At 40.9% G+C, this 11,020-nt stretch overlaps 1 protein-coding gene and 1 non-coding gene across 5 annotated transcripts in view; both read right to left on the bottom strand.

Annotated features, from left to right (window-relative positions):
* Nrp1 (neuropilin 1) overlaps window positions 1-11,020 on the bottom strand; it is a 163,880-nt gene that overhangs the window by 77,860 nt on the left and 75,000 nt on the right. For all 4 annotated transcript variants that reach the window (XM_069990671.1, XM_069990670.1, XM_069990669.1 and 1 more), the window contains exons 5-6: window positions 8,590-8,817; window positions 898-1,053 (exon numbers count right to left, since the gene is read on the bottom strand). In XM_069990671.1, the coding sequence (XP_069846772.1) occupies window positions 898-1,053; window positions 8,590-8,817 (384 nt within the window). The remainder of the gene's footprint in view (window positions 1-897; window positions 1,054-8,589; window positions 8,818-11,020) is intronic.
* Window positions 7,628-7,734, bottom strand: LOC138806441 (U6 spliceosomal RNA). Its single transcript, XR_011365882.1, has one exon. It is a non-coding gene; the product is annotated as a U6 spliceosomal RNA (small nuclear RNA).

Below are 11,020 nucleotides of genomic sequence, written 5' to 3'. Positions count from 1 at the left end.
GTAGAGTGCTTGCTTTGAACTGAAGAGCTCAGGGGCTGTGCCCAGGCCCAGAGTTCAAGCCCTATGACCGACAAAACAATAACAACAAAACAAAACAAAACAAAAAACCATAACAATTCAAGGGACTGGGAATGTGGCTCAATGGTAGAGTGCTTGCCTAGCATTCATGTACTGCCGATTCCTCAGTAGTACATAAAGTGAAAAGGCCTGAATGGCACTGTGGCTCAAGTGATAGAGTGCTAGCCTTGAGCAAAAGAAGCTCAGGGACAGTGCCCAGGCCCTGAGTTCAAGCCCTAGGCCTGGCAAAATAATAATAGCTAAAAGTAAAAAGAGCTGGAGGTATGGTTCAAGTGAGTGCCTACCTAGCAAGCATGAGACTAAGTTCAAACTCTAGTACTACCAGCCAACAGAGAGGTAGATAAGTACATAGCAATAACATTTCTTTTATATGGCTATTCACTTTTATTTAAGCATGGAAGAAAGATAATAAACTCCCTTGGGGTTTTCCACAACCAAACTACAGCACACTCCCCCCCCCACATGACTCTCTCCTTTCCAGCCGGCTCAGCTTGGCTCCTCCCATCCATGGTGAAAGCCTGTTTTGTGATTCTCAGCCCACAGGTGTCATGGAGGCGGCCTGGTCAAGCTATATTGTTTCCAACTACTGTTTTGTCATTTTCCACTTCCATGAGTTTGAAGGCTTATGCTCGATGTTATGAAGAAAGCACCCCAGTTAGGCTTTCCTATTGATATTCATGAAAAACATTTCAAAGGAGAAAAACCAACAGTGGACATACACAAAAACAGTTCTTCAGAGTTTCATGTGGCCGCAGGTGCATGAGGAAGAATAACAGGCAGTGTTTACCACAGGGCTTTGCAAGATGAATAAATACTGACCTTCTGAGATGCTGCTCTGCAAGACACTGTAGTTTGCTGAAAAACCTTCTTTTGCTATTGCACTGTCAGTATAGAAGACCATGGATAGAATGCCCGATGAGGAACGGATCCGGCCTGGCGTTTTCTGTCCACAGTAACGTCCAATATGAGGACCAACTGCGAAGGCAAAAACAAAACAAGACCAATAACCACCAGAGATGTCAATATGTCTTTTTTTCCCTACAGCAGATGCAAAAGAAAGAATCAGGGGCCTCAGCAGAACCCAGAAGTCTATTCTAACCCAAAGCAAGTCTTCCCTAGTTAATTGGTTTGCAACGAACATATTGGATGGAGTTTGTGGAGAGGATTTTAAAGTGTACTCAGAAGGGCAGTAACAGGCATAACCAAGTTCCCCAGTGAGCAAAATTGTTTTCAGGAACAGAATCGAAATGCTCGCTTCAATTGCAGAGAATGAGATTGGGGCTGTCAAGTGGCAACGCCATGGCATCCATCTCCAGGCCACATTGCAAAAACAGAGATAAACTGAAAGAACCTAGCCTAGGCTGTGCCACGGAGTTCTCTCAGAGTCACTTGCCCTTATCTCTCCTGCCCACAGAAGGGATCCTGGGTCCCAGGGAAGTAGAGAGGGACAATAAATGGCTCTACTCCAAGGCTGCACAAGTCCAGTTCTTACCTCTTCCTACCTTTAGCCTTGATTCTTAATGTGATCCTCATCACCATTTGGAGCAAAGAACAAGGTGTCACATCCTAATAGTGACTGTCAGAAACGAATGGATCATTGTACCAACCAAAACATGTAGTGGCTACAGATGCCAAGGTCTTATCTGTACTAAGAAGTTCTCATCAAAATGATTGCAAAGTGCATTTTTCTCTCCATTGTTTTGTTTGTGCCAAGCAACCAAGCAATGGCCTAAAGCCACCACAGAATAGGGAGGACCAGGTGAAACTAATCCCTAAGGGAATGAATGGTGTGGAACGCTGATAAATTTGCATTAAAGTCAGATTGCCATTCCCCTACAAGAGGCTATTAGTTTGTTGAAGTACCTTAGGCAAACTTGACAATGAGTCCCTGAGAAATTCCCAAAGAACCAGGCTATAGCCTAGTGCATATAAAGAATCTTTCCCTGTCTAGATTCAAGGCAAACAAACATACCTTCTTCTGGGTTTTTTCATTGCCCTTGTCATAAAACCATACCAGATGGTTTGGACAATTTAGTATGGACTCTTTCCCTATCCTTGAAATCCATAATCCTATGTTATGGATTTAAGAATATTTAAGAACACTGAGGATGATTGCTTTATTTAAAGAGGTACTGTGTCCTCACTGAAAGCATTTTCACTGAGGGGACAGGCCTTCAATGGGCCACAGGGACAAGGGCACGGCCTGTGAATGCATTGTGGGAGCAGAAGGCAGTTGATGACTGCTAGAGAATGGTTTACATGTAATTTCAAATGTCAACCTCACTGTAACCAATCTTCCGAAAGCCCCAAATACCAATGGATAACAGATTTTCATTTGGGCCAGTCCTCTTAAAACAAATAACTAGCCGGGTGCTGGTGGCTTGGGCCTGTAATCCTAGCTATTCAGGAGGCTGAGATCTGAGGATCACAGTTCAAAGCCATCCCAGGCAGGAAAGTCCGTGACTCTTATCTCCAATTAATTACCAAAAAACTGTAAGTAGCACTGTGGCTCTCATGGTAGAGTGCTTGCCTTGAGCTGAAGAGCTGAGGTACAGTGCCCAGGCCCACAGTTCGAGCTCCCAGCCACCAAAAAACAAACAAATAACTGAATTAAGCCAAAGTGGTTCATATCTTTGAGTCTGTGCAAGGATTACTTTAAGCACCTGAAGTGTCAAAGTAAGAAGTTTCTTGATGCATTCAAAGTGACTGATCTGACCAAATAAAAAGACTTTCCTTGAAACCACAATTCCTTATTTTCTAGAAACTGTATGCTTTCATGTAAACTGCTTTATCATGAAGAAAACATGCCAGACACAGAGACTCACATATGTTATCCTAGCTTCTCAAGTGGCTGAGATTTGAGGGTCAAGATTTGAGGCCAGCCCAGGTAAAATTGTTTGGTAGCCTCTTATCTCCAATTAACCAGCAAAAGCTGAGAGTGAAGCTATGGCTCAAGTGGTAGAGTGCTAGCCTTGAGTAAAAAAGCTTTTAAGGGATAGCACCCAAACCCTAAGTTCAAAAGCCTTAGTACTGGCAGCAAAAGAGGTAAAGAGAGAAGGTGGAGGAAAAGGAAGGGAAAGAGAAGGAAAAGGAGAGAAAGGAAGGGAGGAAGGAAGAAAGGAAGGAAGAGAGAAAGAAAGAAAAAAGAGAAAGAAAGAATGAATGAAATAAAGATAGAAAGAGAGAGAAAGAAAGAAAGAAAGAGGAAAAAATATGGGAAATGTCCAAGTGGGGAGAAGAATAAAGATTCCTTAGAGTCACATTGTACTGGTCAAGAGCTTGAATTTGGGGAGGAGAATTTGATTAAATTAGGCTCCTCAGAAGAAAGCATCTCAGAGGATGACCCTCTAACGGGTTCTGCTTTTGTTTATCTCAATCTTAGCCTCAAATTCTTCTATAAGGGCTGATCCTTTGCCAGAGAGTCTTCATTCTGGATGTGAACCTAATTCAACACTTCTTTTTCTTCCTTCTATGAAGCCCGAGGTTGCCCATACCCTACATAAGAAAATACCTTGCTAGCCAAAGACTCAAGTTTTTCCCTTCCTCAGTAAGAGTCCCGCTCCGGGTCTGCAATTATAAATGGGCACCGTTCAGTCTGTTCATTCTCCCTCACATCTTCCCCTCATTTAAATTCCATTTCTGTGCTTTCATAATCTTTTTCCTTCATTTGTGGGCAGACTTTTAACAGCCGGTATTCTTGGGGTCGTTCTGTGATCATTGCAGTCGCCGACCTTCCCCTATTCTCTACTGGAAAGGAAAGCTGTAAGCACCCTGTAGGTGCTCTAGTGGCCTCTCTTCCCCCTCTCCTATTACCCAGTTCCTTTGGGGAGGGTAGATGGGGAAACCTCTTTGAAAGAGGAAACAGAGAGAACTTGTCTAATGCAGACTCATAACTTAGAGAGTCTCCATGACTCACTCGTTTATAATGTTTAAGGCATGCAGGGTACGCCTGCCTTCTGTCCTTTGGAACGTTGCCCCCAGACAGCAGCAAGCATGCTTCTTTAGGAGCCCTTGAGACATGAGAGCATAAGGCCTTTGCAACGATAATACAAAGAAGTATTGAATTTTCTCAAACAACAGGGAGACCTTAGCCTTGCAAGCTAATGCAATATTGATCTGAACCGGAGTGGATGAAGTACTCTTATCCGTCTTCTGTGTGTGCTCATTTGTGTATTTACATGAACACAGTTATTGGATTTCCTTTTTCTGTTGTTGTATATTCAAAGGCCATGAGATGAATGAAAATTGTCACAGATACCAGATGTATAACACAAAAATCGAATTACAAAGATTTTAAGCAAGCAAGATGTGCCGAGGGAGAGGAGGAAGAGTAGGAATGTATGTAGCAATTGTATCTTGTGAAGTATGAAGGTAATAGAGTATTTGGCTGCTCTCGTGCTGCTTTTCAATTTCTTTCTTTTAGATATTTCTGCAATAGAAATAGTGGTCTCTCCAATAATTATAGCCCTACCTTAGAATCAAGGCAATTTGGTCGTTTACTACCATTTCATATATATATATATATATATATATATATATATATATATATATAATATATATATATATGCAACAATTGACTTGTAAAATGAAGTCTTATGAATAAATAAAAAGGAAATCTAAGCGGGGTGCAGTGGATCATGCCTATAGTCCCAGCTACAGTGTGGTGACCAGGGCAGAGATTGTGAGGATCCAAGTTTAAGGCCAATCCTGGGAAAAAAAAGTTGGTTAGAATCCATTTCAACTAACAAATCAGGAAAGACTGAACATGTTTATATGTCCCTCTATTTGGGAACAGAAGTAGGAGTATCATAGTCTGAGAGTGGTCTATGTCTGAAAAACAGCCAAACATAAAAGCAACCAAGCAGTGGTTTAAGTGTTAGAGCACCTCTGAGCATCTTGAGGCTCTGAGCTTAAGCCATAGTAAAAGAAATAAATTAGTAATTTAGGATTAATAAAAACAACACCCACTCAGTTGTCACAAAAGTTGTTCTTTGAGATCATTAATCATTTCTGGAGTGTGGGTAAGAGGTGAGGTTCTTGTCCTTTCTAAGCATTCTGGGAGAAAAGGGGTTCCCTCAGCACCCCTGCGGGCAGCACGCTCAGTGCTCTCACACCACATAGAAACCTCCATCAATTCTTTCAGAACCACAGCCTGGGAATCCTTAACACTTCAGAGAGAGTGGCCTTTGGAGATGTGTGCTTTAGCAACATGTGTGCCTGGAATTCCACGTTTGGGGTAACTGCTTGTCTTCAGAGTCAATTTGAATCAATGGATAGCTTTCAGTTACTCAGTCACTGAATTCAATGTTTATGATAAAATGTGACATAAAAATCACTTGATCATTAAAAGCCTTTCAGCACCTTCTGGTTGTTGTTTGGGGGAAAGATGTCAAAGATTAATTTCATGGCAGAGGAACTGTATGTATTGAACTATTATGACAAAGTGTTTCTGGTGCCACTGACAAAAACAATTCCACAAGGACAGAGTCTCTCTCATCTGACTAAAAAGCAGAGAGTTGCCTAGCTATTCAGCATACCAAGATCTGAACATTGCTGTTCAAAGCCCATCTGAACAGGATAATCAACCCATCAGACTCTTATCACCGATTAGCCACCAGAAAGTTGGGAAGTGGAGCTGTGGCTCACGTGGCAGAGCACCAGCTTTGAGAAAAATAAAATCAAGGGACAGCATGCAGGCCCTGAGTTCAAGCCCCAGTATCAGCACACAAAATTAAAAAAAAAACATTTAAAAAAGAAGAAGAGTTTTTAAGCTGGTGAAGGCCAGGTAAACACTAACAAATACACCAACACTTTTTCATATTCCAAATGCAGTGTTCTCTGGGAATAGGTCAAAGCCATCACAGTTTAATGCATGGGTGAATTGCAAACTGCTAAGTTCTGTCGTTAATTGTGCTTTGCCTCAACACAGTGATTTTCTAGAGCCAGAAAATAACTACTTTGAAAAACCCTTGACACTAATAACAATGTGCTTCTTTCTAAAAGTATTCTAAATAAGTTGGTTGATTGGACCTCCTCTTCAGATGCCAATTTAAATGAAAGTTCTAGGAAGGAAGCCTGCAAATTTGGATTGTGAACAAATAAACCCATTATTAAATGTTCCAACTATTATTACAACAACATTGTAATACTGTTTTCCTAATTATCAGACTGAATACTTGGAAATCAATCAGCACTGTGTTTGGGCAAATCTCATTACTTAATGAAGGAGTTTCAATAAGATCATCACAATGCTATTTCCATGGTAAAAGAGGAAAGGAAGGCATTAAACTCATGTTAACTTACCCACTCACACCAAAGAGAAACGCCAACTTTCTCTAAAAGCTGTTTCTCTTCAATATTGCTTACTGATAATTATGATTTCAAAGACTAAGGCAATAGATTTTGCCTTCTATTTGTTCTTCTTTTGTTATTTACTCGAATATTCTTTCCTCTGACTTAAAAATACCTGACTCTGTTTTGTAGTTGGTTATACATTGATAACAGCATGACCACGAAGAACTTCTAGATTGTCCTTTTAAGATTGGTGCAGTGTGTATTCTCTAAAGAAATAGTATTAAACTAGACTAAACACAAGATGAGCAATACAACTGCAATAAATTATTTGACATTACCTCCTGCTCAGAATTTGAGTATGTACTTTTTGTCATTCACCTTCTAACCCACTAGGATTGAATGGAAACTTTCATTTAGGTGTTCACAAGGCTATTTCCTCCACAGCCTTTGATATCTGATATTTGGGTCAAATATCACTTCTTAATATGGCTTAACATGCTGCCCTACATAAAATATTAACCTAATTCCTCTTTGCTAACTTTTTCTCCACCAGTACTGGGGCTTGAACTCAGGGCTTTCGGCTCTCACTGGGCTTTTCTGCTCAGTACTGGAGCCATACCACACAACTCTATTTCCAGCTCTTTGCTGGTCAACTGAAAGTATGGATTTTTTTTCAGCTGGGTTTGAACCATAATCTTCAGATCTCAGCCTCCTGTATAGCCAGGAGTGCAAACTATTGAGCCACTAGTGCAAACTTCTCCCTTAAATTCTTTTTTTGGGGGGAAGGGGTTAGGGGTAGGTGCTGGGATTTGAACTCAGGGCCTGGGCACTGTCCCTGAGCTTTTGTGCTCAAGACTAACACTCTACAATTTAGACCCATTTCCAGCTTTCTGGTAGTTAATTAGAGGTAAGAATCTCACAGACTTTGCTGTTTGGGCTGGCTTCCAACCTCAACCTTCAGATTTCAACCTCCTGAGTAGCTGAGGTTATAGGTATGAGCCACAGGTGCCTGAAACCTAACTTAAATTATCTTTACATTGCTATACTCTTCCTCCTTCCCTCCCTCCTCTGTCCCTCTATCCTTCCTTCCTTCCATTAAACAAAGGAGAAGGCTACAATGCTTGTTAAGAAATGTACTCATTATCTTGCCCATGTAATTGTAACCCCTCTGTACAGTATTTTCACAATAAAAAATAAAAATTAAAAAAAAAGATTTATTGCCTTCTAACATTCTGGACATAGAATTGGTTTATTTTTTAATGTGAAATGCTTCACAGATTTGTGTGTCATCTTTGAGCAAGGGTTATGCTAATCATTTCTGTATCATTCCAATTTTAGTATATATGCTGCCAAAGTGAACACAGAATTGGTGTATTTGTAACATGTATAATTTGTTTTCTAATCCTTTTGGCCAATGTAAATGCCAAAAGGGCATCTGTCTGATTATTTTGCTTACCAAGTGGCCAAGACAGTTGCTATTAGATGTTTTCAGATGTATGGACTTATTTTGATAATAGGAACAATGAATATAAATGATGTGTTGAAGAGAACTCAACCTGCCAAACATGAAAATCTCCTTGAGAGCCATCAGGGATTCTGCATAAATTAGGAATACCCAAACACAATGTTATTCTTTCCCTAAATTTCTGAAAATAATTACAAAGTACTTAACCTCTCTACTCCTTAGTCTGTACGTTTGTCAAATGAGGGGTTTGATGTAAGTACTCTCTGAAGATTCATTTCTGACAGTCTAAGAATTAATGGCAAGTAGGCAGGTCAGAGAAAGGAGCAAAATAATTGAGTCCAGAAAAGTATGTGTTGGTTCCAATTCTATCACAGTAATAGTTGAAGACCTTGTATAATCTTTCAGGGCCAAGCTTCCTTATCTACAAAATGAGGGGAATGGATAGATAATTATTAAGGTCTCTCTGAGCTCAAATATTTCATCATGCTTCCACACTGAGTTGTCCTTTTGCTTTTAACCTTGTCATTTTGTGCTATCCTTTTCCTTCTTTCCTTCCTTCCTTTCTTCCTTCCTTCCTTCCTTCCTTCCTTCCTTCCTTCCTTCCTTCCTTCCTTCCTTCCTCCCTCCCTCCCTCCCTCCCTTCCTTCCTTCCTTTTTTAAAGATGCCTGGCACTTGTAAAAGGAATTTTGGCGCCCTTCCCTCAGGTTCCTCCCTTTTGGGAGGGTATGTTTCCTGGTTTCTTAGCTCTTACCTTCAGGGAATCCATCCCAGATTTCCAGGCGATCATAGCGACAGAACATGCCGCCTGGAGGATTGGGGTCCAGTTCCAAGTCAAAGCTTTCAAATTCCAGGACAATTTCAGACATCTTTGGCGCAAAGATGATATAAGTGCATTCGAGGCTGTTGGGATATTTTTCGGGGAATCCGGGGGACTTTATCACCCCACTGGGTGCAGTATAGTTCTGAGAACACTCAGGACCTATAGATAGAAGAGAAAACAGCACTGAGTGAGCATCCTAAAACCTCACCTAGAAACACTTTGGGCAGACAGAACATTTCTCTAATAAAATTCCACCATGATAGCCACTGTCCTAATCAGTCATTACCCAGCCTTTTCGTATTAGCGATTGGTACAGTAAGAGTCCAGTTCTGATTTATTGTGTTCACCTTAGTTTTCCATTTGTGTAGAGCCATTTAAAGACTTCTACTGTTGCCGGAGGGAGGGGGGTGGGGATGACAAATATCAAATCATGTGGGAACAATGAATGAATAAGCTGCAGAAATCTCGACAGAGCCCTAGAGAAATAATTATAGTTCCTTCAAGCTTAAATCTTTAAATCTTGAGGCTGACAGCGCTTTATTGGTGAAACAGAACATTTACAAAGGGAGGGAGAGAATTCAGCAGAGGGAGCTGGGGTTTCAGATTCCTCCAACAGTGCCTCAGTAACTTGGCCAGATGTGACCTATGCCTCTTTGACAGACTGAATGCGAAAAGTAATTCGTACATGTACCCTGGTGGGTGACTCATTGTGAGTGGTGTTGACACAGGTGTGCGGCAACATGGGGCTGTCAGGGAGGGTGCGATAAACTGTGATTACAGGTTGTGGAGCTAGGAGTCACCTAATATCAACATCGACATCTTAACTTTCCCCAAAGTGCCAACAATAGTACTAACATCACCCTAAAACTGCTTGTTCATGGATGTGTGTGTGTAAATGGATAGATTTATGGCAGGCAATTTTAATGATGGCTGAGGGTTGTCAAGATGTCACCAAGGATCAAGAGCATTTGTGTGTAGATTTGGAGCTGACCTTACAACTGCCCAAATGACCATGATTTCAGCCACGGGGCCCAAGGACAAACAAAATAGTATTTATTACACAACTGAAAAGCCATCAGTCTCCAGAACATATTGTCTGGTTGCTCATTATGTAAGGATCTCTGGATAAGAGATGACCTGACCCCTTTGAACCTTAGGGTCAAATGTAGATATGTTCAAGTCAATAATTCTTCCTCTGTACATCTGTCTCACTGGGGCCAGCAGGCTGAAGTGATGGGTCTACCAACCCCGTGAATAGTCACCAGAATGAGACTATATGTTGAAAGAGTATCTTTCATTGAACACCCTCCTGTAGTGCCAGCAACTAGGGTTGAGTGTTAGGAATCCATGCAAATAAAATATAAGTGGCAGGTCCCAGTGTTAGTGGCTCAGGTCAGTAAGCTGCACCTTCACCTTGGTGCCTTTACAGTCTCTATAAACAGAAATGAATTGCTTTCTCCTTGAGCACAGTTAGATGTCCATGGCCCAAGGGTGCTGAAGAAGAGAACTGATTAGGCAGAGAAAACCTGGCCAGTGGAGGTATGACTTGTTAAGAATACTTCCAAGCCTTCTGGGATGAGGCTCCCTGTGTCACTACGATGGCCTTAAATGCTCTCTTGTTTAATTTTGAATAAATAAAGTTGTCAAGCTGGGCACCAGTGGCTCATGCTGGTAATCCTAGCTACTCAGAAGGCTGAGATCTGAGGATAGCAGTTCAAAGCCAGCCCAGGAAGGAAGGTACATGAGACTATTATCTCAAATTAACCACTAAAAGAAAAAAGAAAAAAAAAGCTGGAAGTGGAAATGTGGCTTAAGTGGTAGAGCAGAAAAACTCAGGGACAATGCCTGAGTCCAAGCCCCAAGTTCTAGCTAAAGGTTTTAAATCTCTCTATCACTTGAGCCACACACCACCAGCTCTTTAAATCAATTTCTAAGTTACTCTAGGGGCTTTTTTGATGATAGTAACTATGAAAGTTTGAATCATGAATTCACAAAGAATATATCTGTATGTATATATGCATATATGCACATATGTATCTACTTTCTTTCCTTCTCTATGTATGTATACACACACATTGTAGAACAGGATATTGAGGACCTTCTAGAATTTCATTTCCAATATATAGAGACAGACATCTTGAACACTTTAAACCTGTTCACCGGTGTTCTGTGTAAGGTCTAATAAGGCAAAATTAAGAGCTAATAGTATCTTTTTAAAAGGAAAAACTTGTGGCTAGGTGTGGTTTCTTATGCCTATAATCCCATCTACTCAGGGGTAGAGATCAGAAGGACTACTGTCCAGACCAGCAAGGGCAAAGTGAAACTGTATCTGAAAAATAATAAAGCAAAAAGAATGCTGGAA

The sequence above is a fragment of the Dipodomys merriami genome, unplaced genomic scaffold (assembly GCF_024711535.1).
Source record: "Dipodomys merriami isolate MVZ:Mamm:240054 unplaced genomic scaffold, mDipMer1.0.p SCAF_4, whole genome shotgun sequence".
In the NCBI taxonomy this organism is placed as follows: Eukaryota; Metazoa; Chordata; class Mammalia; order Rodentia; family Heteromyidae; genus Dipodomys; species Dipodomys merriami.
This window is presented reverse-complemented; position numbering and strand designations above follow the sequence as displayed.